Below are 26525 nucleotides of genomic sequence, written 5' to 3'. Positions count from 1 at the left end.
TAATACTTCGACCCCAAAATGGCCCCTTGCTCGAAACATGCTGACAACGCAGAGTTTAAATTTAAGGCGATCGGTTACCCAGGTGAACACGGAAATCGAGCAGCGGCAAGAGAATTCAACGTCCATCCATCCATCCATCTTCCTAACCGCTTGATCCTCACTAGGGTCGCGGGGGGTGCTGGAGCCTATCCCAGCTGTCTCCGGGCAGTAGGCGGGGGACACCCCGAATCGGTTGCCAGCCAATCACAGGGCACACAGAGACGAACAACCGTCCACGCTCACACTCACACCTAGGGACAATTTGGAGTGTTCAATCAGCCTGCCACGCATGTTTTTGGAATGTGGGAGGAAACCGGAGCACCCGGAGAAAACCCACGCAGGCCCGGGGAGAACATGCAAACTCCACACAGGGAGGCCGGAGCTGGAATCGAACCCGGTACCTCTGCACTGTGAAGCCCACGTGCTAACCACTGGACTACCGGGCCGCCAGAATTCAACGTGAACGAGTCAATGTTATAACTTGCTGTTGGTTAAGTGAACGGTGTCGCCGCTTTATTAAATACGTTTTACTGACATCTGATCATTCTGTTGGCATTTCCTTGAGCGTAGCTCCATCTAGTGGAGGCATGTACGAGCACCCAATGTCTGGAAAAAAAATACTAAATAGGCCATTCAATGAAGGTGCGCCTTTTAGTGTGGAATATATGGTGTGCAGAAAGGAGAATCTACAAGCACCAAGATCCACATAGCTCTCTAAGAGACTCAAACAAAGTCAAGCCTCGCATTGTTTGTATTTTATTGACCGTATATCCGCAGAGGCAATCGGTAATATCTGTATATAACCTCCAAAAACACTAAGAGTAGCGTGCCACACACCAGATCGACCACGGGCGACTTTTTGCGGTTCTGTTTCTCCACCTCCACCTGCATCTTAGCCATGGGCTTGGCCATGGCCAGCGCCAGCTTGGCCTCCGCCTGGAGCTTCTTCTGCCGACTCAGGAAGTCCATGTCCTCCAGGGACTCGGAATCCTCCTCAGTGGTGTCCCGGTCCGAGTAGGATGAACTCTGCTTGGACTGCGCCGGAGAGCGTCAGGCGGGGGAAAAGAAGAGAGAAAAAGAAACGTCCAGGATTTATATTCTGCACTTGTGGTGTATGGTTGTTTTATCTGTCCTCCTGTATGTGCCGAAAGTGATGAAGCCTGCACCGATGAGAGGGGAAACAATCGCACGATATCAACAATCAGTCTGGTTGTTGTCCCCATTTTTGCCACTGACCAAAGATGTCAAAGGCCCGCGTCTTATAAGATTGTCCGATACGATGATCCTTCTGTCTGAAGCGTGATAAGATTAGGTTCGTCCCGATAATGGGGTCCGAAACGAGTTGGCCTGACAGGATTAAATATTCAATGCCATTTGATTACAAATGCTCCCTCCTGCGTTCTTTTTTGGAACATTGGCGCATATCTGGTGGTGTCTGTTTATTTTATTTATTTATTTTTTCATTTTTTGAGAGATCATGTGTGATCACACGAGATTTGGGACTCGGAGGACTTGGTTGGATATCGGTGGTGGCAGAGAGTCTGTATGTGGTGTGTTGAGATTACCAAAGCACACCAAACACAGTTTGGCTGAAGAGTTTAGAAAAATAATCTGATTGCAAGCCACGCCCCCCCCCATCAATCTTCCCATGTATTTTTTTTAACACACACATGCAATAAACCAATGTGAGTTATGAATGACTGACTTATGTTTGTGTCACACTTATATGGTCAAATTTGAATGAAGCTGCTTGAAAGGCAAAGTGTTGAGTAAATTAGAAACTCTTCGTAGAGTTGTCGAGAAGTAAATTACCTTTCACAATAATTAAAGCAGCATTTGCCTTTATTTTAGTTGAACCCTAACCTATAAGACCAAGACCTTTTATAAACAATATATCTGATGTCGTTTATATACAGATAATACTAACAACAGAGGAATTTAATGCTTGTACATGGTAAGACTACCTTGAAAAAAAATATTAACCCTTTCAGGGACAGTGGTTACGACAGTGGACAGTTTATCAGGTTCTCAGGTGACAGGTTATCATTATTTGGGCATGAAATGAATGAATTGCCATTGCAGTGCAAAAATGGCACCTAAATTATTTTTCTCAATTGTTCAGTTCGAATATTTGCTTACTTTTCTGTTCTGTGCCTTTTCCATACAAACGCCACTGGCTTCGCATGGTTGATAATTGCTGTACATCAACAGAAGAGGAAGGATGAGCATTTCCCTCTCTTTGTGTTAACTGTGTTTCAGGATGACAGAAGCTTAATGTGTCCAGCCATCCGTGGGCTGGCTGAGCGGATTCCAATTCATTCCTCATTTGCAGCCCGGGAATTGGTGAACGGGCTAGAAAACCCCAGCGCACACATCCATATGGCCGCTTACCCACGAGACCGACTGATCCCGGTCAAGTTTGGGGTCAAGGTGAGCTTACCATGGGGGACAGAGGGGTGTCCAGGCTGGTCTCCGTCTTGCTGTCGTCCGCATCGCTGTCCTTGTCGCTGCCGCTGTCGTTGACGAAGCAGATCTGTAGGTTCATGCCGCTCTGGAGCCTGCATGAAGGAGGGAAGCACGGCGAGAGAGAGATTCTATTCAATATGACTCTCTCTCAATACGCTCTCGGCGCGGTGCAGTAAACGTGATGACCGAGTCAATCAAAATACAGCATTATCATTGTTTTGAATGTTAACTCCCACTCTGGCATCCCTTCACTGGCTCCCCATTCATTTTAGAGTTCTTTTCAAGATCCTCCTCTTTGTTTTCAAATCTTTGAATAATCTCGCGCCACCTTACCTCTCTGAGCTCATCCGCCCCTACACACCTGCCCGGCGCCTCAGGTCTGTGGACCAGTCTTTTTTAGAGGTACCAAGAGCTAAACTGAGGCTCAGAGGGGATCGAGGCTTTTCTGTTGCTGGTCCCTCTCTCTGGAATGACCTCCCACTGAACATTCGGCAAGCCTCCTCGCTGTCCATCTTTAAAGCCCTCCTCAAAACTGACTTGTATTCTTTGGCGTTCGACTTTGGCGTTGTCCTTGATTTTACTGTTTGGTGCTTTTCCACCGCCTTTATTACCGATTCGTCTTACTGTTTATTGTGTATGTTAAATCGCTCCATGTACAGCACTTTGTATGCAGCGATGGCTGTTCGAAAGTGCTCTATAAATACTGTTGACTTGACTTGACTTGACTTGAATGCAGAATGTTTGATTCTCCTGAACTGGAGATCATGAGGCAGCACCAGCAGAGGTCTTCCCGCTTTAACACTATCAGAAGCGCTGACCTTACAACCTGTATGAAAGGGGGGCCCATGTGGGCCAGTGGTGAGCGTGTCGACCTCACAGTGCGGAGGTGTTGTTGTTCAATTCCAGCTCTGGCCTCCCTGTGTTGCATGTTCTCCCCGGACCTGCGTGGGTTTTCTCCGGGTACTCCAGTTTCCTCCCACATTCCAAAAACATGCATGGCAGGTTAATGGAACACTCAACATCGTCTCGAGGTGTGAGGGTGAGAGTGGATGGTTATTTGTCTCTGTGTGCCATATGATTGGCTGGAAACCAGTTCAGGGTGTCCCCCGCCAATTGCCCGAAGACAGCTGGGAAAGGCTCCAGCACCCCGCTTGTGAGGATAAGCGGATCTGATTTTCCAATCCGGCTGCCAGCCAATCACAGAGACAAACAACTATTCACTCTCACAATTTCGAGTGTTCAATCAGCCTGCTATGCATATTTTTGGAATGTGGGAGTACCCGGAGAAAACCCACTTAGGCCCGGGGAGAACATGCAAACTCCATACAGGGAGGGAGGCCGGCGCTGGAATTGAACCCGGTACCTCTGCACTGTGACGTCGACGCGCAAACCACTGGACTACCGGGCCGCCCTGTACTTAATCCATTTAAAATCTATTACTGAACACATAAACATGAAATCAAAATGGTACCTAAATAACAAAAAAAACGTGAAAAACAGAACCGGTCTTGATTTTTAAATGCACACATACTGAGCTTAAAAGTCAAATACTGTACAACAGAACAGTAATTAGGCAGTCATTATTTTTTGGACCATGAGAGGGAGCCAGCCGACCACACATTGAAAATCACTGCTGCCGAGGACGACACTCTACCAGGAACCTTCAGAATGGTGCATAAGTATCCTGTTATGTGATGTAAAAACATCAGCAACAGATTTTCATTGCTAATACCTGAACCCAACCGCTTAACATATTTTGCCACGTTCTTATATTACAAGATATCCATTCAACAAATCAAAACTTCACCTCAAAATGGAATCATTTGAAGTTAACAGTAATTTCACAGATAGAACTCAATGGATGGACGTGTGTCAACTTCTGACAATAACAAAATGACATACATTAAATTGGAAAGCTACTGTGATTGTAATTCACAACACTGCCTCATTGTGGGATTGGGCCCTTTTGTCATACATGATAGATGAGGGTGATTCATTCGAATCAAAGGACATTAAGTTTCACTGAAGTATTCATAACATCAGTTCCAGGAAGGCAAGAGGAGTGTCCAGAATGCATGTGTACTGTATGTGTATGTGTGTGTTGTATAAAGAAGTGCATTTCCCATCTGCCTTCATCCTGTCTGTTTTTACTTCTGTCTTTACCTGTCAATAATGGAATGACAGTAACGTTACCGTGACGAAAGGCTAGGTTTGCCGCTCTTGCTGCAGCTCGTGTAGATGCCAGGCCCATCGTCGAAGAAACTGCCCAGGGCCAACTTCTGCCTAATAGACTCCCTCTCATTCTTTTGGGCCTGAAACACAAGAGAAAACAACTTTTTTTGAGAACCTCACGTTGTCATGGCAGCTAGAACTTTATTTTTAGTCCGTGACACAATTTATCGCTTTTTTACATGGCCGGTGTATTTATAGCAGCGGCCTCTTAATTTGCACTGAGGGGCTGCGTGTCATTTTAACAAGGTGTGAAACAAAGTGTGGACTCAGCTGAACCAGCGAAAAGTGTGAATTCGATTCAGAATACCCTCGGAAACATTAGACAAGACATTTTGACACGTAGGTGGTGCTGTTGCATCAAAGAACACAGCCATTCATATAAACTGCACAGTACCAAGTTTACGTGAGGTAACTTCGAATACCAGTTTGGGTCCTGTGGTAAACATACAATATTAGCAGGCTTTCATAAATATCCTTTACCCTCATTCATTTGTGATCCAGCACTTAGATCATACAGGACTAGATCTCACACACACGCATTCGTGTGTGTGTGTGTGTGTGTGTGTATATGTGCAATAGGGCAGCCCGGTGAACCAGTGGTTAGCGTTCGATTCCTGCTCCGGCCTCCCTGTGTGGATTTTGCATGTTCTCCCCGGGCCTGAGTGGGTTTTCTCCGGGTACTGCGGTTTCCTCCCACATTCCAAAATCATGCATGGCAGGCTGAATGAATACTCTAAATCAGGGGTCCCCAAACTACGGCCCGCGGACCGGATACGGCCCGTCAGCATATTTGGCCCGGCCCTCTATCCCTCCTGTTGTCCTCGGGTCAAAATGACCCGTCACTGTGTTAAAAACGCCCCAACCCCCCCCCCCCCCCCTAACTGCAAACAGCGGTGTCTACAAGCCTACTGGAACCAACAAAAGGATTATAAGGAAGGAACACAAGAACTTTAAGAGACTGCTCATATGTGTCAGAGAGATTCTGCTCTGACAACTGAGCTCAACTTTTATCTGTTAAGTTTGTGCATGGCACAACAGAAAGTTAATGTTGCATGGCTTTTTTTCTATGAAGAACCCAGAGAGAGTTATTTAGTTATTATTTGTTTCCTGACTTTTTTTCTGTAAAGAACCTGGAAAGGGTTATTTGGTTATGTGGGGCTTTCTGGAAAACAATAGATTTTTTAAGCTCCCCTACGATTGTCACACTTTTTCTGTTACAAACTGACACCAGCCCCCCATCAGAGAAGGGATGTTATGTGTTATGTGGCCCTCACAGGAAAAAGTTTGGGGACCCATGCTCTAAATAGTCCTGAGATGTGAGTGTGAGCGCAGATGGTTTTTCGTCGAAATGTGCCCTGCAATTGGCTGGCAAGCAGTTCAGGGTGTCCCCCGCCTACTGCCTGAAGACAGCTGGCATCGGCTACAGCATGACAAGCGACCCTTGTGAGGATAAAGTGGATCCGAAAATGGATGGATGGTTATATGCGCAATATGGTGCAGGAATTTCCCATCAAGCAAAACTCGATTAAGGTTGAGGGGAATATGTGTCAGTCAATCCACTTTAATGCGATGCTCAAATAACCATCAGATCCCATCACAAAGTGAAGGCAGGCGTGAAGAGGCTCATAGTTTATGTTGCAATCAAATGCTTGACATCAAGAAGCAATTCATAAAAAACCCACTAAAGCCAAGAATTAACTCACACTTGTGACAATGCTGCCATGAATCTATTAGCAAACAATACATGCATAAGGCACCGCCAGTGTTGCAAAGTCAAGGGGAAAAAATCCGAGATGAAAAACTGCTGGTCTTTAGACTCACTTATTTTGCTTAAGTCATAATCTAATAATACACTCTAATAATTAAGATACTCTGTAGTTCCAGTGAACGTTGCATTTGCATGTGTTTAGACCAAGGATGGGCAACTTGCTGGAGATGGCACACATTTTTGTGAGCACTACCACATTGGACCTTTGGTCTGTTTTTTTTCTGAAATAATGTACATCCCAGGATGTACATAACTACCGGTAATTCCATGTTGAAAGGCTAGTAGAAAAAAGTCTCTTCAACAACAAAGGTTTTTTTTGGCAACAAACAATGTCAATAACTACATAGTGTTGATTTTATTTTTTTCCCAGAGCAGAAGGCATCTCATCTCATGCATAAAAATTAACATTCAAACGAACTGTCAACGGTTCTTGTGGAGAAAACAATTGCTGTTGTGTACTTTTAATTTGAAAGCTTGGCAGCATCTGTATATTTCACACATTAAGTTCCCAGCACACTGTGCCATTCAATGCTGGATTTTTGCTGTCAGGACATCACTCATCATCGTTTCTGTGTGTTCATGTCTTTGAATTGCCTAGCCCTGGTTTAGATGATGGCTTCCTTTTCAACAAACCGTTTCAATTTTAAACGGCCAAAAGTGACTAAAGCATTTAAATACCACCTGATTTAATTTCAAAGTCACTCTAGAATGTTCTTTCGGCTCAGGAAAAAACATTGTCAGAGGAACACAAATCTGCATGTCAATGAGTGAGCCTGAAAAAGTTTCACATGGCTCAGAGGTCATGTTTGCGCCTCACACCTGCTGGACAAAAGAACTTCCTGTCTTTGTCTAAACATCATCTGCTCTGTTTGTGCGCTTGGGTGGGCCGGGAGAGGGAAAACAGATGTCGTAAAGTATTTACGGAGGTGTGGAGTACAACGCTGTGGGGCCTCGGTGCCAATTGGGAAGCCGACACGCGCCGCTGCTTGTTTTGCTTCCGCACTCATCAGCCGGCTTGCCTTAATGCGGCGTGTCGAACTTTACATAAACTGCTGTGGAAGTACACCAGCGTATGGAATTCCAAAGTAATCAAATGAACACGGCATATCGGTGCTTTGTCTTTCCTACCGTGAGTTTACAACACCTGTGCTCACTCAATCTCATCATGGCAGTTAAAATGCGAGTGTAACCTTTCCCGTCATTTTTTTCCCCACTGGCGGTAGATTTGCAGCAATCGCAGAAAATCCCCAAATTGTCTTGGAGTGGCTCCCTTTTTGCCGAAGAATGATGAGATGGAAAATTGCGGAGGCCATTGAATTAACATTTCAATGTGGGCAAGAGGCGAGAGAGGATAATAGTGACAGCCCTAACGACCTCCTTCATCCTCGAGCATCCCAAAGGGTCCAAATTAGATTGGGGAGGAACACAATCAAGCTAATGTGTGTTTTCCACAAATTGACAAAGTGAAGCGAAATCCCCATTGATGGAGGTAATTCCTCCTCCTCAGCGCTGCAGTGGAACCTTTCATTTTGATGGGGAACAGCCCACTCGCTTGAGCCCCTTGAATATCCACATTTGAACGAGGGGATTTATCTGTGCTAACACAGACCACTCTGGTCCCTCTTTCTCCTTCCTCCTAATTGGTGGCTCTGATAGCCTGTAATTGTCTGGCACTTTTGAATGTGGCGGTTTGTCCATCTAAATGCATGCGGACTTACGGCTGCTTTGGAAAGGTTGGAAACTCAAAATGAAATGTCCTCAAAGTTTTAACAATTCGGAATTCGACACAAAGTTATTCAATTTGCAGGTGCACTTATTTTTACACTTTGGTCTGACAGTTGAACTGGTTGTAGAGTTAAGAAAAGTTTCATTCTTTTCATTGCCAGTATTTCCTATGAAAGAAATATGATTATCGGATCGGCACATACAACACTGAAATTATTGTGTTCAACCCCATGCGTTCCGATTTGCTGACTTCAGATTTAATCATCTCATTGTATTATTGCTAGTACACACTGTATACCCAACAAATTGATGAATTGCTAGTTTTGAAGTCAGAAGTCAATTATAGTTGGTTCAATTATTTTTTTACTTATTGTACAGGGTAAGGGTCACAAAAAATCTTTAAAAATCATTAATAGATTAGTAATACATTTATTACTAATTATATTAGTAATAAATAATGTTTATTGATCAATAATCAAGAAACATTATTATTTATTACGCATGACATGTTGACAATTTTGCGAAAGATTTTAGCAAGGGTAATCACTTATTAGATATACATTGGAGGCTCTATATAAGCTGTGAATGTTTGAGGTTGGGCGAGAGTCGGGGTGCACCTGGGACGGGTTGCTACTCAATCACAAGATCCATGTAAACAAACAAACATTGAGATTCACAATTTACAGGAGGGATAAGTCCTCATCGGTATCAGGCGTATACCAGCCTTAGTTATATTTCAGGTATCGGATAGTCGTGGAGGCTGCAGATACCAGTCACCGATACTCATGACAATAAAAAAAAACTAAACAGATATCAAGTTCTAATTGGCAGTAGGTGGCGCTCTAACGTGGCAGTTTATTAAAACAGCAAATCATCCTAACGGTCATACAAACAGTTTTGTTGACAATCTCGTGTCAGTGTGTTCAATACAATTTTATGTATCAAAAGAACAAGAGGCATCTATTCTTGATATCGGTGAGCACTCAATGAGTGAATACGCGTACTGGTATCCACTTGAAACAAAGTGGCATCCAGCAAACCTAATTTAGGGTCGTCAATGACCCAAACACAAACGTGTTTGGCATATGGGGGAGAAAACCCATACAAGCAAAGGGAGAACACACAAACCTCATAGAGGAGCCCAGAACCTCTCGGCTGTGAGGCGGACATGCAAAGCAGCTATGATAACCGCACAGCTGTGCAGCCCACGTTTAAAATGCATTGAAAAAATAACCAAATGTAAAAATAGCCGTGCTTGTGGGGGCACAGCTCACTGGAAATGTAACATTCCTTTCATGTAGTCACATTTTGACCCCCCCACCCCCCCCACCCCACCCTCCAGCACTCGCTTACGCTCTCTCTCTCTCTCTTTTCGCCCAGCACAATGGAAGCTTTTTACCCACTGAGGCCTTGCTCCCCAGTCACACACAAGCGCGAGTGTTCACATGAGGACACGCACAAGCGCACACCAGATTTTGCGAGCGTGCGCTTGACTTTGCAATGCACCTGTCCAAGTGTGCTTGGAGAAGTGATTACAGACCCAGTGATACGACCTATCAGGTAATTCACTCAAATGAGGCCCAAGCAAAACCAGGTAGCCTGGCGAGACGAGCAATGTTAAATTGCCAAGCTTTTTTGTCTCTGTCATCTAACGTGTTTGAAAAATATGTGCCTATGCCCATGAGCTGTCGTTTAACCACCTGTAAAAGTATGAAGACCTGAAATATGTGTGTTCTTTCTTGACATTCAATCTTTATTGTGAGGCCATTTTGGCTGGTCCACACAGGCACAATGCGAGAAATGGCTCTGTGTGTGTGTGTGTGTGTGTGTGTGTGTGTGTGTGTGTGTGTTTGTGAGTGCTGTTGATATTCCAAACAGTTTGACTCTGATATCGTTTCCATAGCTGACAGTGATCTGCTGCTGAGCTCACAGCTTCACAAACACACACAAAAAGTCAGTGTGTGTTTTGACTATATACAGTATAAACCGTACTCGCACACGCTCTTGCGCACTCACACGAGGCTGTTCCCCTATTCCCATTTTTCATGAACAGACCTTTAAATCTTTCAAGCAGGCGGCATTCACTCCAGGTCGAACTCATCCTTTCTGAGATGTGTCTGTCTAAGGCAACATTCCGTGCCACATAAGAGTCCTGCCCTTTGAACCTTTACAGTTCAGCTGCAGGTCAGCTCAAGGCTGCTCCTGCCACTCAGCACGGAAAGAACGGCTAAGCAAAGGGTACAGCGACCGACTGAGAGAATGCAAGTGTGTGTGTGTGTGCGTGTGTGTAACAGAGATGGGGGAAGAAAAATCAGAAGAATGGAGGCACAATGACAAAGGAGCAAATCCAGACAGGACAATGGCTTCCTCAAGTGAGCTTCTACTCTGGGAGAGGGTCACATGATCAAGCTTTGTGTTGGAAAAATGCTGATTCACAACTACAAAACCAAGCTACGAAGACAATGACGTCATAGCCCGGCCACAAACATCATGCAGTCTTTGATACAGTGTAAATAAATCATACAAAAACTTAAAACCCAAAACAAACATTATATCATCCATCCATTTTCCAATGCGCTTATCCTCACAAGGGTCGCGGGAGGTGCTGGAGCCTATCCCAGCTGTCTTCGGGCAGTAGGCAAGGGACACCGTGAACTGGTTGCCAGCCAATGGCAGGGCACACAGAGACCAACAACCATCCGCGCTCACACTCACACGTAGGGACAATTTGGAGTGTTCAATAAGCCTGTCATGCATGTTTTTTTTGGAATTGTGGGAGGAAACCGGAGAACCCGGAGAGAACCCACACAGGCCCGAGGAGAACATGCAAACTCCACACAGGGAGGCCGGAGTTGGAATTGAACCCGGTACCTGTGAGTTCGACGTGCGAACCATTATCATGTCAGGTGGATTAATTCAATCATATCATAAGAGGGAAGTGTTTACTGTTGTTGGACATATTTGCAAAAACAACTAGCGCGTTTTCAAACATTATGAGGTGACCAAAAACAGAAGAAACCAGCAGTCAAGTCAAGTACTACAAAACCTTCCAAATCTCACAGAGATATTGACATAATACCTATTGTGATGATTGAACATATAATTGCTAAAAACTGAGCAAAAGTGGCTTCAGCCTGAAGATGAACCCAGAATGGATAGAAAAAAAGAGCAAAAAAAGGCCTCCAGAATGATTTGTATTCACATGTGACATTAGACTGCGCACGGGAGGCAGTTAAGAGGCGAAAAAGAGGATAAAAAGATTCGATCAGCAGTCAGGCTAACAACTGCTACTCAAGTCTGTGATCATTGTCAGTGTTGAGTGGTCGTTCAAGTGCCAAAATGAAAAGCAGCCTCATAAACTGAATGACATCAAAACGTGTTACCTCCTTGTAGCGGAGACAGAGGCAGGACGCGTGCCTGATGACATCATCCACGTCATTGCCTCCGTCCGAGTGATCCAGCGACTGCCTCATCTCACTCCAAGCCCCCCCTCCTCAGCTGTCGATCCCCTTGGCCAGCGTCACTTAGTCCAGGCTCATTGTCGAGCTTGGGTACCGTCCCGACTGACTCGCCTTGGCCATGATCGGAACATACAAAACTACTCCAATCGACTCTTACAGCTGATGTATCTTCCTGCTCTGGCTCTCTTACAAGCTGCGGGATTGTTTCGCACTGCCTGCGCTGTCTCCCGCAGGACTGTGAAAGCACACTGGTCAGAAGTTAAAGACCTCCTTTAGACCCTCTTTTAGACCCTCCCTGCCTTGCACGTTCTGGTCAGGACGGCCTCTCACGGGAGAAAAACCTCCGTGTGTGTGTGTTTTTCATTTTTACACACTTATGTGTGGGCAGCAGCTGCTTGCAGCCACGTTGGAGAAAAAAAAAAGAGACCTCAGCAAAGGAAATGGCCACGTGGAATGAAGATGCCAAATAAGGAGGAGGATGCTTTTATATGCTTATGTAAAAGCTATGTCCAAGTCTGGGCATAGTACAATTAAAAAGATGGATTTGTACTTAATAATAAATAAATAAAATGTAAAAATCCAAGCCAGTACCATGACGGTTTTAAGAATGCTGTACGCCGGTGCCGTGTGCATAAAATAACCACCATCCTCTACCACACAACTCAACTAGCTTAATGCTAACACATAATGAGAAGCGGCATAGACGCGCCAACAAAAAGCATCAGGGTCACACTGTTATTACGTCTTAAGAAATAGATATACGACCAGTGGAGCAACACATGTAGACAGACGCTAAACAGTAGGCATCCATTCATCCATGCATTTTCCGATCTGCTTATCCTCACACGGGTCGCTGAGGGTGCTGGAGCCTGTCCCTCTTGTCTTCGGGCAGTAGGCGGGGGAGGGGGGGGGGCGGTCACCCTGAATCGGTTGCCAGCCAATCGCAGGGCACACAGAGACGAATAAGCATCCACGCTCACACTCATATCTAGGGACAATTTAGAGTGTTTCATTAACCTGCCATGCATGTTTTTGGAATGTGGAAGGAAACTGGAGTACCCAGAGAAAACCCACACGGGCCAAGGAAGAACATGCAAACTTCAGTAGAAATAGCAGTGCAATTGAGTTGAAGCAAAACTGTGACAAAAAATGTTGCCTTTCTTAATATTCTACTTAAAATGTCATAATGGATGCTTTTTAATGAAATACAATATTATATCAAGAGTCAGTTAGGACTAATCTCTTATCAAAAGACGTTTTTTTTGTATCGTAATGTAAATGCACAGGATTCCCTTTGAAATGAAATTCCTTCGAATCTTCAACTCCTCACAATTGTTTGAAAGACCGAAGAAGAGAAGAATGCAAAAATGTGGATTTGTTCAGAGTTTTGAGCTGGATTATAAATCAGCGGACCAGTGGATGAATGATGACGTCTTTGCACAAAGGTTTCCTGGTTGTACCCTCCTGCATTGAGCCGCACTAGCACAATAATCGGGGAAGGAGAGCACAATGGAAGCTCAGTCAGACAGCCGCTAGACAGGCACAGCGCAGGGGGATCACGCCTTCGATTTACACTTTATGTCGCGGCTCGCGGTGTGATGATCTCATCACTGTGAGACATTATCGAGCCATGACTCATGTATTTCTAATGGCCGCTCACACGGAAAATTAGAAGCTCACATGACTCAGGAATCATATTGCACATTAACGCGCCAGCCCGCCACTAGTTGGTCTTTGATGAATCATAGCATCATTTCATAACAGGCATCAAGTCATCGCCTGAATAAATAACTGTAATAAGCAATAAGCCATCGACTATTTTTAGCGGTATTCTTTACTCGGAGCAGAGTTTTTATGTTGAACAATCCAGGTACAAAATAAAATAAAAACCAAACTAAACCACAGCGCTATGTTGGCATTCCATACTCGCGACATGAAAGTCAGTTGCGTGAAGCACTGCAGTTTCAATTGCTCTAATATTGAGAAATGGATCGAAATAATGCTTTTGGAAGGAATTCATTAAGACATTGATATGCCAGAGAGAGCACTGACACAAAGGAAAACGCCTGATTATCAGTTCTACTGCAATGTTAATGAAGACAAAGTGAATGATAAACAGTAGATATCAGAAGTCTACAGACCTCTGTTCAAATGTCGTATTAATTACAGTGGTATTTAAAAACAATGAGACCAAGATGAATCATTTCCACCGTTAAGGTGTCATATAACCAGTACAAATCAATAGGGGAAAAAGAAAGGGGTAGCGAAATTCATTCGATGGCAATGCAGCTAACTGGGCCTTGGTCAAGATGGAAGGAATTATGAACGGTTCCAAATAGGAGTCACTGTTAGCACAAAACCTTCAGGTTTCGGCTGGGAAGCAAAAACAAAAAGTCAGTAGAAGCCAAATAGAACAACTGAATTTTATAAACAGTTGATTAGGGGCACTTTAAAATGGTGGCAGTTATGTGCTGACTCTTTTTTGTTTGAATGTGGCTGGTTAGTTCTGAACACAATCACAATTCCACTTATATTGATTTTTGATTATATTCGACTATCAGCATGATCAATTCTTTTCTATCCAATTGGAGGAGAACATTTTTTTCAAAACAATCTTTACCATACAATCCTTAAAAAAACCCCCATCAAAAATCAACGCTTTAAAAAAAGAAACACTCTCGTTCTTTCTTGGAAGCCAAACCCAGCCAGACGCGTGTTTCTCACTATCGGATAACTGTTTACCTGATAGCGACTCTCACATCAGGACAAAGCGATACGACAACGTGAGAAGAGCAAGAGGAGAAAGAACAACAAGTACTGTTGACGAACATCAAGAAGAGAAGATGAGAACGGGCCAGATAAATAATGAAATATTCATAGAGTTGGGGAATATGGCAGAACAGAGAGGCGGTTCTCAAACACACACACACACACGAGCGCTAACAAGCACGAAGTAGGTGTGGTTTAATGTGAAGGATTAGGGGTAAAGTACACTGTCGCCAACCCCTCAGACCCCCCCCCCCCCCCCCACACACGCACACACGTACGCACACACAAGCCATTAAAAAAAAGCTTCGAGCTTGAGTAGCTGCGCAAGGGCGGGGTGGCTTCATTAGTGAGGCTGACTTCACGGTTAAGGTGAAGTCACTGCTTATCTGTGTGGCTCTTTTTTTTTCCAGTGGGATGAGCGGAGGTGCCTTAAGAAACACTCATGGTCATGATCGCCGCCTCGGGCCCAATTCATGGGTAGCGCTGGAGCTTGTTCTCAGCATGGGTGCATATTAGAGATGGTTCAATGTGGAAGGGATGGATGGCGTGACTGTCAGGTGAGGGTGAGGAGGAGGCACGAGGGGGTGTTTGGAGAGTGGGCGAAAGAGACATAAACACACAGAAAAAGGCTTTTTGTTCCAAGTGAACAGAGGGTGACTGTGGGAGAGAGGGTTCCTGGCACCTCCTGTGGGCCTGGCATGCACTGCCACTGCGCTGTGTGTGTGTGTGCGTGTGTGTGTGTGCGTGCGCACATATGCTTGATGCTGATGCACCTCTTCCTCTAGTTCCGTCTCCAGTAATGTGTTTCGCAAACATGACCGCTTTTCAGTATTCTTATGCGTTGCCATTTAATGTTATTTATCCTGCACTGTGCATTACTGTTGTCGTGAGGCATCGAAGGTCGACAGTAAAAGGGCACACTCACAGATCACTTACTCGCCAAGTCATTTAGGAGTACAATGGAAATGACCAGGGGGTATCGATACCACCCTGCAGTCAGAGTTAAAAGGGACAAAACAATAAAATAAAATGTGCAACACAAATACAAGCTAACATGAGAGCTAAGTTACGCACACACTGTAATACCAAAGGAACAAAAGATTCCTCTATTTGAATTTAACAAGCACTAGGTCATGTTTCCAGATAGTTTTCTTCACCCAAAGTATGTGTCCATGACAAGTTATTGCTGCTGCTTTGTGTGTGAGAAAGGTGAGTCGATGTCATACCGACCAGTTATATTAACTTAGCACATGCTATGCTAGATGCAAGCTTCGTGAGTGCTATGCCTTCTGCCCATTTTTTAAAATGTCTTCTGTCGAATTCTGTATTTAACTGTTGTTTTATTGTTGTGCAGTGTCTTTGCGGATGATGATGATGTTTAGAAATAAAAGTATAATTTTAATAATTATAATTATGAGAAGTAGGGTTTATATTGTGTCCACCTTTAAGTTGTGTCTGATAACATGTATCCTGGTTAGCGAGCCTTTTCTAACTGATAAAGTAAGCAAGCTAACTTAGTTACTTTTAAAATCAAGTCATGAGTAAAGTAGCTAATTTTGTTAAAGTACCGGTAATAATCTGTCTCTTGCCAGATGTACTGTTTCAATGTAACTGTGGCAACTGTGCCTGTCTCTGGCTTGTTTGCAAGTATGCAAATGATTCATTGACATTTACTGCCACATCTAAAAGCTCCACACTATCACAAAAGCTTTTTTCCCCTCCTTTTTTTGAGGGGCAAAAACAACAAAACAGAAGCAAATCTTGCTGCCAAAACAACATGGCCACAACATCTCCATGACAATGCTCTGTTTTCAAACAAATTGGCCCCCGACGGGGAGTGCGGTTTAGCCCATCGGGTGGTCCTCAAACTTTTTTTTTTTGTTAGGTGGGGGAACTAATAATGTACAAGTCGATCCAGCACATTCAACTAGCTAAATATTCCCCTTCACGTCATAGATCATTTTTATTGGACTAATTTCATCCATTCACATCCCCCTTCCAGGACCCGACGATGGTCCCGGGGCCTTGAGATGCTGACATTATTCCTGCAACCTGATAAATCTCCTCATCTTGCCTCGGTCTGATTGTGCCGCTGGTGCTGACAGCAAAGACAGCTCCATCAGAGTTATAGATGATGATGGGAATCCGCCGCGAAAACGAAAAAGGAGATTTAATGCCACGTCAGCCTCTCGCCATAAACAACGGCGTGTGTTTTCGCTCATTTGAGCACTTAAATAAATGAAAGAGTGCAGGAAAATGTGAAAATAAAATCCCTTTAGCAATGATTGCTTACGAATCACTTTTTAAAATCTGCATTTCAAAGATGATGATGATCTTTCCGCCCTGAAAATTGATGGATCATTTGGTTTCACATGTCAGACTTAATTGACTGCAACAAGTTCCAGACTTTCATGTAGCAGTGCGCACATTAGGGTTGGGATCTCGATTTGTTTGCATGTATCTTAGTTCGTTCAGGGTGTCCCCCATCTATTGCCCGAAGACAGCAGGGATGGGTCACAGCACGTCCCGCGTCATTTTCCATTCATATAAATGAACTTGTCAGTCCTTTGAAGATGGCATTTCCATCAAGAATATACCTTAACAGTCAAACCTCAGTTCTCGACCATAATCCGTTCCAGCAGGCTGTTCGAAAACCGATTTGTTCGAAAACGGAAACCACTTTTGAAAAAAAATCTTTATTGAACACGTCTGTTCACAACGGAATGCTACACGAGGAAGGCTTCACTTCCTCGTCTCCCCGAGGAAGCATCACTTCCTCCTGTAAGGAAGGCGAGAGGAGTCAAGTGACGCATTCAAGTGCGCTCAGTTTGTTCGAGAACCGAAATTCAGTCGTCATCCGTGGCATAAAAAACTCTAAATTTTTTGTCAAAAACCGATTTGGTCAAGAACAAAGACGTTAGAAAACCGAGGTTTGACTGTATCTCCAATGAAAGTCAATTTAACAAGTATCTTGATTTACTTTTTAGGTGGAACAATTTCATTTGGGTTGAAGCACTTTAAAATGTAAATTGGTCCAAATTGCTTTTTGCTACGCCCTTAATAGTATAATTTGTGAATATTCCATTCTGTGGTGAAAAAAGATAATTTCTCGAATGGGAACAGTTTTGGGGAAGACCCTTTCTGTTCCAATGGTACCCTGGAGCACAAAGATTCATTTGGACTACGTTTGGAGATTGTTTGCCAGGTTCAACATCTGACCTCAAAACATCTGAAGGACAATGATTCCTCTAGGTTTGCATCCATCTGTGATATTCCAATATTATATACAGCATTGCATATATTACACAGTCTGATCCTATGCATGCCCTATTGCGCTCGCGCACGTGTGTGTGTGTGTGTGTATGTGTGTGTTCGGGGTGCTGTCCTGTGCTGGTTGCCAGGTTACCGCACTAATTGAGGGGCCTCCTGGGAGCCGCTGTTATCAGAGTCTGAATTCTCGGTTCAGCTTGCCACCCTCTTCTTTTCTTTTTTCTTTCCATCCCTCCTCCATACTCCCTTATATGCAACTCCCATCCCATTCCTACTTCTGTCTTGATGAATCTTCATACATTTCCATTCTCAGATGAATACTCTGCTGTCATTTTCTCCCCTCCTCCACGTGCGAGGGCTGGCGCCGTCTCAGCGAGCGCTGTCGATACCTCTCTTGTTACTGCTTAATCTCTGCCTTTCAGCCCGCTTCCCTACTTGGCCCTCGGCATCCCTCCGCTGCCTGCTTATCACTGGCCTTGTCGTGCTATCTTTTTGTCGCTCTGTCTCCCTTTTTTTTTATCGAGCAACAAACATGGCAGGAAATCCTTATCCTGTTACACAAGCGGCCATACCAAGCCCGGCCGGCCAGGGCGTAAATCCACCCGTCCACCCTCCTGAGGGACGCACACACAAATGACTGTATGTAGAACACTGGCTCCAAATGGTAACAAATGTTTTGTGGGACAAAGTGAGTCACCAAATTAGAATGTCTGCTTTAAATGTTAAAACTTAAAGAAATAGGTGACATCATTTTGGTGTCTGGTTGATGTGAACCACAAAAGGAAAATCTTTAAAGCTGGAGGACAGGACTTGGAAGTCATTATTGACACATGGCAAAACAATCACAGTGCAATAATAAGTGGTTATTTTATTCATTCATTCATTCATCTTCCGTACCGCTTGATCCTCACTAGGGTCGCGGGGGGTGCTGGAGCCCATCCCAGCCGTCTCCGGGCAGTAGGCGGGGGACACCCTGAATCGGTTGCCAGCCAATCGCAGGGCACACATAGACGAACAACCATCCACGCTCACACTCACACCTACGGACAATTTAGAGTGTTCAATCAGCCTGCCATGCATATTTTTGGAATGTGGGAGGAAACCGGAGCACCCGGAGAAAACCCGCGCAGGCCCGGGGAGAACATGCAAACTCCACACAGAGAGGCCGGAGCTGGAATCGAACCCGGTACCTCTGCACTGTGAAGCCGAGGTGCTAACCACTGGACTACCGGGCCGCCCAGTGGTTATTTTAGTTTCATTAAAATATTTCTTTAAAATATCTATCCAAATAGACAATCCAAACGAAGGAAAAATCACTGTAGAAATGCAGTGGGGGTAGATAGCCGTGCATCATCTTCAGCAACAGAAGATGGTCCAAAATATTTCATGCTGCATACATATGATGGCACCCTCCCGAAAATGCCGCCCTGTGCGGCCACACATATTGCACACACCAGAAACTGCCCCTCTCTACGATCTCAAGACAACCAGTGCAAAAGCTCTTTCCAATAAAAACATCAATACAATGACGAATCTAATAAATAAATAACTAAATCTCTCGCCCAAAGTCAGCTGCGCTGCAGTTCAATGGTGACCCTCGTTGAGTGAGGACGAACAGCATATCAAATAAAACAATTGTGGAAGGGTTGCGTTAATGAGGCAAGGGAGAACCCATTCCATTCCTCAGTTCCGGATCAGGGTGTGGCGTAGATTGGATTACTTTTATAAAATAAACCATTCCTCATTAAGTTGATTAACGCTCTCAGAGAGTTAATAACTGAATAACTACACAGTATATCTTATCAGGGTGTGAAAACTCCAATAATATCGCTTAATTAGTACCTTTCTGGCAGGGAGAAATAACATGAAAAAGTGATCATCATCATATTTTGACATCTGCACTTTGATACATCTCGTGTATAATTTCTTATTTAACTGATGTCAAATATTCTCTGGATTTGGAGCTTTCCAAACAGCATTGAACAATTGCTCTTCCCCCCTCCCCTTGTACCTTCACTCATCCCTCTTCTTGTCTTTCATCCACCTCTTTGCTCTCTCTGCATTGCAGACTCGCTTCCCTATTTTTTTTTGCTGCAAAGTAGATGTACAGCTGTCGGGTGCTTGCTTAAATCACGACACAGCTCCCAGATGGGAGGCTCTGCTGCCTTGAGTGGTAAATACCAAACATGTAGCCATCTCGAGTCTATTTCCTTTCATTTGTCTGCAAAGTACATCACCTTAAATGTGCTTTCAACCAAGAATTCAGTCTTCTGTAGTTGCAAACCTCGAACTTCGCACGATTAGAGGCAAGGAGGAGGTGGATGGAAGGTTGGACATTATTCCCCTCAGTCAAGTGCTTCCTAGGCAACCAGCTAGCCATCAGTTTCGCAACACAATCACAAAACTCTAAACACTCCCACACAGGTCACACAATATGTGACGCACAAGTGTTCTATATTCGTATATTGTGACATTTGTGGGTTTATGATGAACTGGGAAAAATGTCAACAATCAAATCTAACAACAATTGACATTATAATGTGACACATCCGAAGCTGGACTACCTTGTAAGAACAGTTTTCCTGGTGAACCATCCTTCACTGCATCCTAGAATCACGTCAGCCGAGCTAGGAAGACCAGGACTGGGAGTCGGACTGAGAGAAGATTCCCAGTCCTGCAATGGTATTCCAACTGCAGCGAGGAACTGGGATCACGCCCCAGTTCTTGATCTAGCTAACAAACTAAAAAAATAAAAAATAATACAACCGAATGCTGCCCTGTCCCGTCTCGCTGTCCAAGCCTCGTTAAGTTGCGTCTTTCAGCCTGTTTTCTGGTGTTTATCAAGAGAGAGGAAGGACTGCGATTCCCAACTGCTTCCCCTCTCCAAAAAAGCTAAAAGAGGGAGGGGAACGAGTGGTAAGAGGAGGGGTGTGGGAACGAGAGCGAGAAAAAAAAGAAGGAGGGGAGCGATGAAAAGCAATGCACACTCACACAGTCGCCGCTTTGGAAAGGGGAGGAGCCAGTGGACTCAATTCAACTCAGGGTTGAATGGAGAGAAGAGGCGTGGGCAGGGGGGGCGGTGAGGTCAAGGATGGAGTGTCATTGTGCGGTATGCAGGCAAGATAATGAGTGACCCCCACAGTTATTTAAAAACCTTCATCTTAGCACAATTTGAGCCACTGAAGTAATTTTTCATTCAAATGCATGCAACGTTTTTAGTCTGCAATAAAGCTATCCATGCTGCCCCGAAAATATAAATGTATATAAAATGCCACATCAAGGAATTCATTTTGTTCTTTCACAATGAGTTACCTTTGTAAAAATGAACCGTTTCCCTGCTTCATCATGCAAATGGTCGACTTCAGTCTGCCCAAGCATAACCTAACTTCAGATGTCATTCTCCATGTGAAAGAAAGTGGACTGTTAACATATGGACAAAGAAATGAGAAGAGGAATATACTTTCGCTATTTGCTGTTCAAAGACCTGATAAGATCAATTTGAACTTTATTTCCTTCCCTGTCTATAATTTGAGCGCCTTCATTCGCGACAGTGGTTATGACTGAGTGCGCAGTTAGCTAGCTATTTCCTGGCTGTCTAAATGCCTCTTCCGGGAATTCCACAATCTACAAAACAGCTCGGAGTTCTTATCAAGGTTTTTAAGCGAGTAGGTGACGCCACAGACAAGTCCACTGTCTCTTCGCTGGCCAAGGGAGGAACGGAAGCATGTTAGCTTGTGAGCAAGCTAGTGGTTAGCCACATCCGCGATGACCTGCTGGGAAATATTCCAGCCACTGGAGGCTGTAAGTGGATATATTTTTGCACGTAGGGATTTGTAAGCAAAAGAAAGATTGCGAGAAGTATCATTTTTTCTCTTTGTTGGCCGTGGTTTAACATATTCTGCATTCACATTCGTGTTTATTAATCATGATGGAAACCTACTCACCAGAATAAAATGGGCTCCGTCCTGTCATCCTCGTGCTACACATTAAGATTCATGGTTCTTTTATTCTGTATGTGCGGTTTTAACTGACATGATTTGTGTAAAATGACGACTTGCGCGAGCCTCACGATAAAGCCCATTCGTTCTAGTCAGCGCGCAAATTTGTGATTGCAGAAAGTGATGCTTGCCCCGCCATGGTTGGATAAACAATCACAAATACGACAGCCTCGGCTCATGTTGCCTCTTCTGTTGAATTATAATCTCACTGGTGACAGATGGACCTCCCCATAATCCACACGCAGGCCAAGCAACTCCCATAATCCTCTCTCCATGTCCATGACATCCACCCATGACTGTTAACTCTATTTCTGGTCTATATTGCCCGGGTGATCTTATTCAATTTCAAAATGGGTCCATTTTCATTTAATTAACACAACATGAGAAAATGATGTCAAAACTGATGATGGAGAAGACTTAATTTCGACATCTCTGCTTTGCTACAATCATGAAATCCGATGTAAATGGAATTCACGAATCCATCAGTTCAATTGTCATTTCTGTATTTCGGCTCAAAACCAAGATCCATCGCCTCTTTATCTCCTCCCCACTCACAAGGGAGATCTCTCCATCCTGATATTGATGTCTGGCGGGTGACGCCGCGCTTCCTGACAAGACCGCTCCTTGGATTGATGATGCCGACGCGAATCGATGCGTCTGCCGCTCGAATCTTTGCGGCCCATGGCAAGAATATGACCCCATGTGTTTTGACCTGCCCGCCTGGAGCCGCAAACCCGTCACACCGGCTGAATGCAATTATGGTGCATGACTTTGACCTGCGATAACGTTGTTTTTCTTACAATGGAAACGGACTCTGTAGTTTACGCAGAGTTTATAGTCAATGGGTATAATGAGGTGGTGCCTCTGCTTCGGGGCAAGAAGAAATGTGCCCAACGAGACGACTCTTTCGTTTTCACGTCTACATATTTATATGATGAATACAAAGCTACGATTCAATTGCAAAAGTAACTAGCAATAAACTCTTCTCAAAAACCTCATTGGAGTAAGGGCACAAAACTTTGCTATTCAAACACCCTGGTGGGCGTGACTGGCACATTCCAATCGTTTCATTGGCCTATGGGGCAGTTTCAAAAATGCCTGATGAATCCTGACGAGCATTCACTTCTTTTTGAATATAAAGATGCCTGTGCCCAGAATTATTGTGAATGTCAGTTATGTAAAGCCAGAAGACTTTTATTATGTTAAAAATGGGGTCATTGATGGCGGAGGGTGGTTCATTTGCGTGACTTCACTGAAAAAAAAGAATCTGTTGAACATTGGTTGCACGCATAACAATCGTGCTTGACCAAAATCAATATTGCACAAGATAAACTCAGATTCATGTTGGTTAAACATGATTTTAATCCGTGCAGCCAATGGCCAAAGCCAATCCAACAGACCTTTTCTTCAATGTTTGATGAGCTTCACTAGATCCAACATAAATGCACAAAAGTCAACAGTTCACTTAAAACAAATTCACACACTAAACACACATTGAAACATCTTTCATCTGGGCTTTCGTAACAGAACCCCCGACCAGTACCACGGCAACATCGAGTCCAAAGTTACCCCTCTGCTGCCCTTCACACAGTGATCAAGGTTGCAATCTGAGCCACCGCATAGGTAGATACAAACACATCTCTTTATTATTCGCACTGAAAACTACATTAAGTGGACACCAAGCGTAAAGCGAAACTTTCACATGGAGACCACAGTTCAGCCTCCCACGCAGAACAAATCATGGGTGGGCAGAGTTAAAAGTGAAAGCTGACAGTAAAGCGAACACAGAGAGCGGAGGAAAGAGAATGTAGCTTCATGCCGCCTGAAACGTTGAATGTGAATTATGCATGCATGGAGTCGGGCGCTCACTTTTAAGTGGCGTCGCTCTCGCTGCAAGGGAGTGTCGCAGTGTCGAGCGCTTCCTCTCATCCCACACATCAACACTGCACGCGCACACACACGCACGCACACACACGCACACAGCAGTCAATGTGTACTTAACTCTAACCGCGTGGGTGTATTTAGAGATACAAACAAAAATGATGAATACTTAATCAAGAGGCAATGATCTTGGAGTGACGAGTAATGTGCTAGTGGATTGCAGAATGAGCTACAACCTGACTGCTACTGTAATGGTAGTAGAAATGGGAGCTACTGAACTCAGTAAATTTCATTTATGCATTCACCGAGCCCTTTGCAATCGGAAAGACTGCCCAAAAAAAAAAAAGCTCTTTCATGTTCGCCATCTTCTTGTAGTTAGCTCTGCGTTGCGAACAGCTATGCAGTTTCCAAGCCGGCAACATTGAGGCAGCTACCATGGCACTTCCTGTTAGCGCTCTTATTTGAAACCTATTCAAATAAGAATAGGTTTGATGTCAACATTATGAGTGTCACATATGAACAGGTGACTGACTGTTACAACAGTGTGTCATCTTGTTACATTGGTGGTGTTTCCATACGTTTATTCAAATATGCTACTTTTGGTATTAAATTATTGCATATTGGGGACACTCTAAGGGACAAAGCGGATTAATATGCAGGTCAGAATATCTGTTCAGGCATCGCGTACAGCTCTACAGGCCACCAGGAAATCGCCCGGTTGTCCAGATTACCCTCGCAATGCTCACGAACCAAACCCATGCACCAGATTCCCTCCAGCATGTGGGATGATCAGCAGCAGCCAATGATGGCTAAGCAGAGCGTGAAATGAAAAGCAAAAGTGCGCAAAGTCATGAATCTAAGTGTGAGCGGTTGTGCCCTGCACTTGACTGGCACATAAATTGTAGTCCCGAAGCACCCGTCAACAGTACAGTTTGTAATTCATTCAGGCCCAACTAGTTTGTGATGGTATTTGTGTGTGTTTCTCATACAAGGCGATTAGAAATGCCAAAATTAACAGCGAAGTTGTGACTAACACTAAGGGCGGAGCCAAAACTTTTTAAGTGGGGCGGGTGAAGAAATGACTCACTAAGCGGTAGCCATGGGAATGAACAAACCTGAAATTTGGTACTTTGGGAGTACTTTGGGCCTTGACTAAATGTTAATACTGCCACTTGCTTGTTGAATCATGGCACGGTCAGATTTAACAGAAAGGACGTATAGGCTGTATTCTTTTCCTCTGCCCAAAGAAAAGATTGTTGTTTGATGAGTTGACTTGCAGAATGACAAAGAAATACCATCAAAATGTTCCCATTTTGTGCAGGTTTGGATACAAATCTGGAACCAGGATCCGTTATAGTCTGCTTGCACTGAAGCCGGAACCAGTAAAAAAACGTCACCCGATTTGAAATGCGTATTCCAGCCATCTACAGGACTGAAGTGGAGACAAAGCTACTTCGGATCGCTCGGCCTTGCGGAAGGGCTGTGTGTGTTCGACCGAGTGCCATTCTTCTGCTTCTGATTGTGTTTTAAGTTGGCCGTTGCATTTGAATTTCTCGAGCTCTGAGCCCCTGAGTTGGCTTTCTTTCACACTCTTTGGTGTCTTTTCTTTTGCAACGTATTATGAAAAAAACCCAACCATAAATGTTGAAATGTCGAGTATTATTGGGATCGAATTTTTATTGGAATAATAAAATAAAAATCGCATAGAATTGAGACGAATATAATTTTGTTCTTGGCTTCTGAATGAATTCTTTGCAAATAATAATTTTAAATAATCTCAGTTTTTAAATATGTGCAAATCATATGGGCGTGTCTATGAACACCAGCTTGTTTGCTCCTTTTGCCAATCATTCCCTGCCCTCCTCCGGCTGGTAATTGCCCGCAACTACACTTGCTTCCTTTTCATTACTCCTCTCCATCGTTCCCGTCCTCCTCCCCCCCCCCCCCCCCCACCGAGCGCTCGAGGCCTCGCCAACCCTCACAGTGGGAGGAGACGGCAGCCCAGATGCTTTTAGCGCGTTGACATTTTGCGCCAGTGCAAAAACACTGCATAGCGAAGCAGGTTGGCTCAGTGTGAGCGCGGGAGCCTGGCGGTAATGAGCTCGCTCTGACAGGGAGAGGAAGGGAGCGTCTATGTGTGTGTGTGTGTGTGTGTGTGTGTGCTCATTCACCAGAGTTGCTCTAATGAGGCCTGTGGTTGGTCGTGAAAATACCGAGCCAGCTGTGACCACCAGGCTGGAGTAATGCTTCACATTTTCAAATGTGTCCCACCATTGTGATTACCAACTGGGTTAAAGACCGACAGGCCGACACTTAGACTTGCCAGTCGACACCATCCTTCATGAAAGAAGGGCGACGAGTCAAAACGGCAGCATGGAGTGTCATTACCGTGTAGCGATCTGGTTTTTAAGTGAATATCAGAGGATGAGTTGCACAAAAAAATAAAAAGTGAATCAGTGAAATCGCAAAGAGGGAACTGAGAATGTGAGGTGGCAATTTTATAACCGTTCGAGAATTTTATTTATCGTTGTTTTTTTAAATTTCAATTTGTGTTTTGTTTTTGTCAAAACGGAGTTTGTTTTAATTTAGAGTCAGAGTGGGTTTGTTCGTTTATTTGTTCCTCAATTCATTTTTTGTTGATTTTTTTATTAGTTTAAGTTTTAGTTTTGTCTATCTGCAAGTGTAAGTACAATAAATAACTACAAAGAAGAAGAAGAATAGGTTAAAGAAGTACAATAAGTGCACTGCATCTTAAAGTTCAAGCGTGAAGTAATTTTTGAAAATCTCAAACAAAATATTTTTATGTCACCAGTATTTCGTCAGTCCTTCTGCAGCATTGCTAGTTGTAAACCATTACAGATGATTCCATCCATGCACTCCAATAGTTTGAATGTTTTCGTACAGGATTCCATCCAT

The 26525-nt window shown here is 44.1% G+C and overlaps 1 protein-coding gene across 3 annotated transcripts in view; it reads right to left on the bottom strand.

Annotated features, from left to right (window-relative positions):
- The window catches only part of schip1 (schwannomin interacting protein 1), a 231140-nt gene that overhangs the window by 6000 nt on the left and 198615 nt on the right, over positions 1–26525 (bottom strand). For 2 of the 3 annotated variants that reach the window (XM_052078657.1, XM_052078658.1), the window contains 3 exons: positions 4699–4817; positions 2480–2597; positions 877–1074 (listed from right to left, as the gene is read on the bottom strand). In XM_052078657.1, the coding sequence (XP_051934617.1) occupies positions 877–1074; positions 2480–2597; positions 4699–4817 (435 nt within the window). Of the gene's footprint in view, positions 1–876; positions 1075–2479; positions 2598–4698; positions 4818–20294; positions 20668–26525 lie in introns of those variants that run through there. The other variant, XM_052078659.1, reaches the window with a different exon arrangement.

Source organism: Hippocampus zosterae, chromosome 10, assembly GCF_025434085.1.
Source record: "Hippocampus zosterae strain Florida chromosome 10, ASM2543408v3, whole genome shotgun sequence".
Lineage (NCBI taxonomy): Eukaryota > Metazoa > Chordata > Actinopteri > Syngnathiformes > Syngnathidae > Hippocampus > Hippocampus zosterae.
Note: the sequence above shows the minus strand (reverse complement) of the source record. Positions and strands in the feature narration are given on the sequence as shown.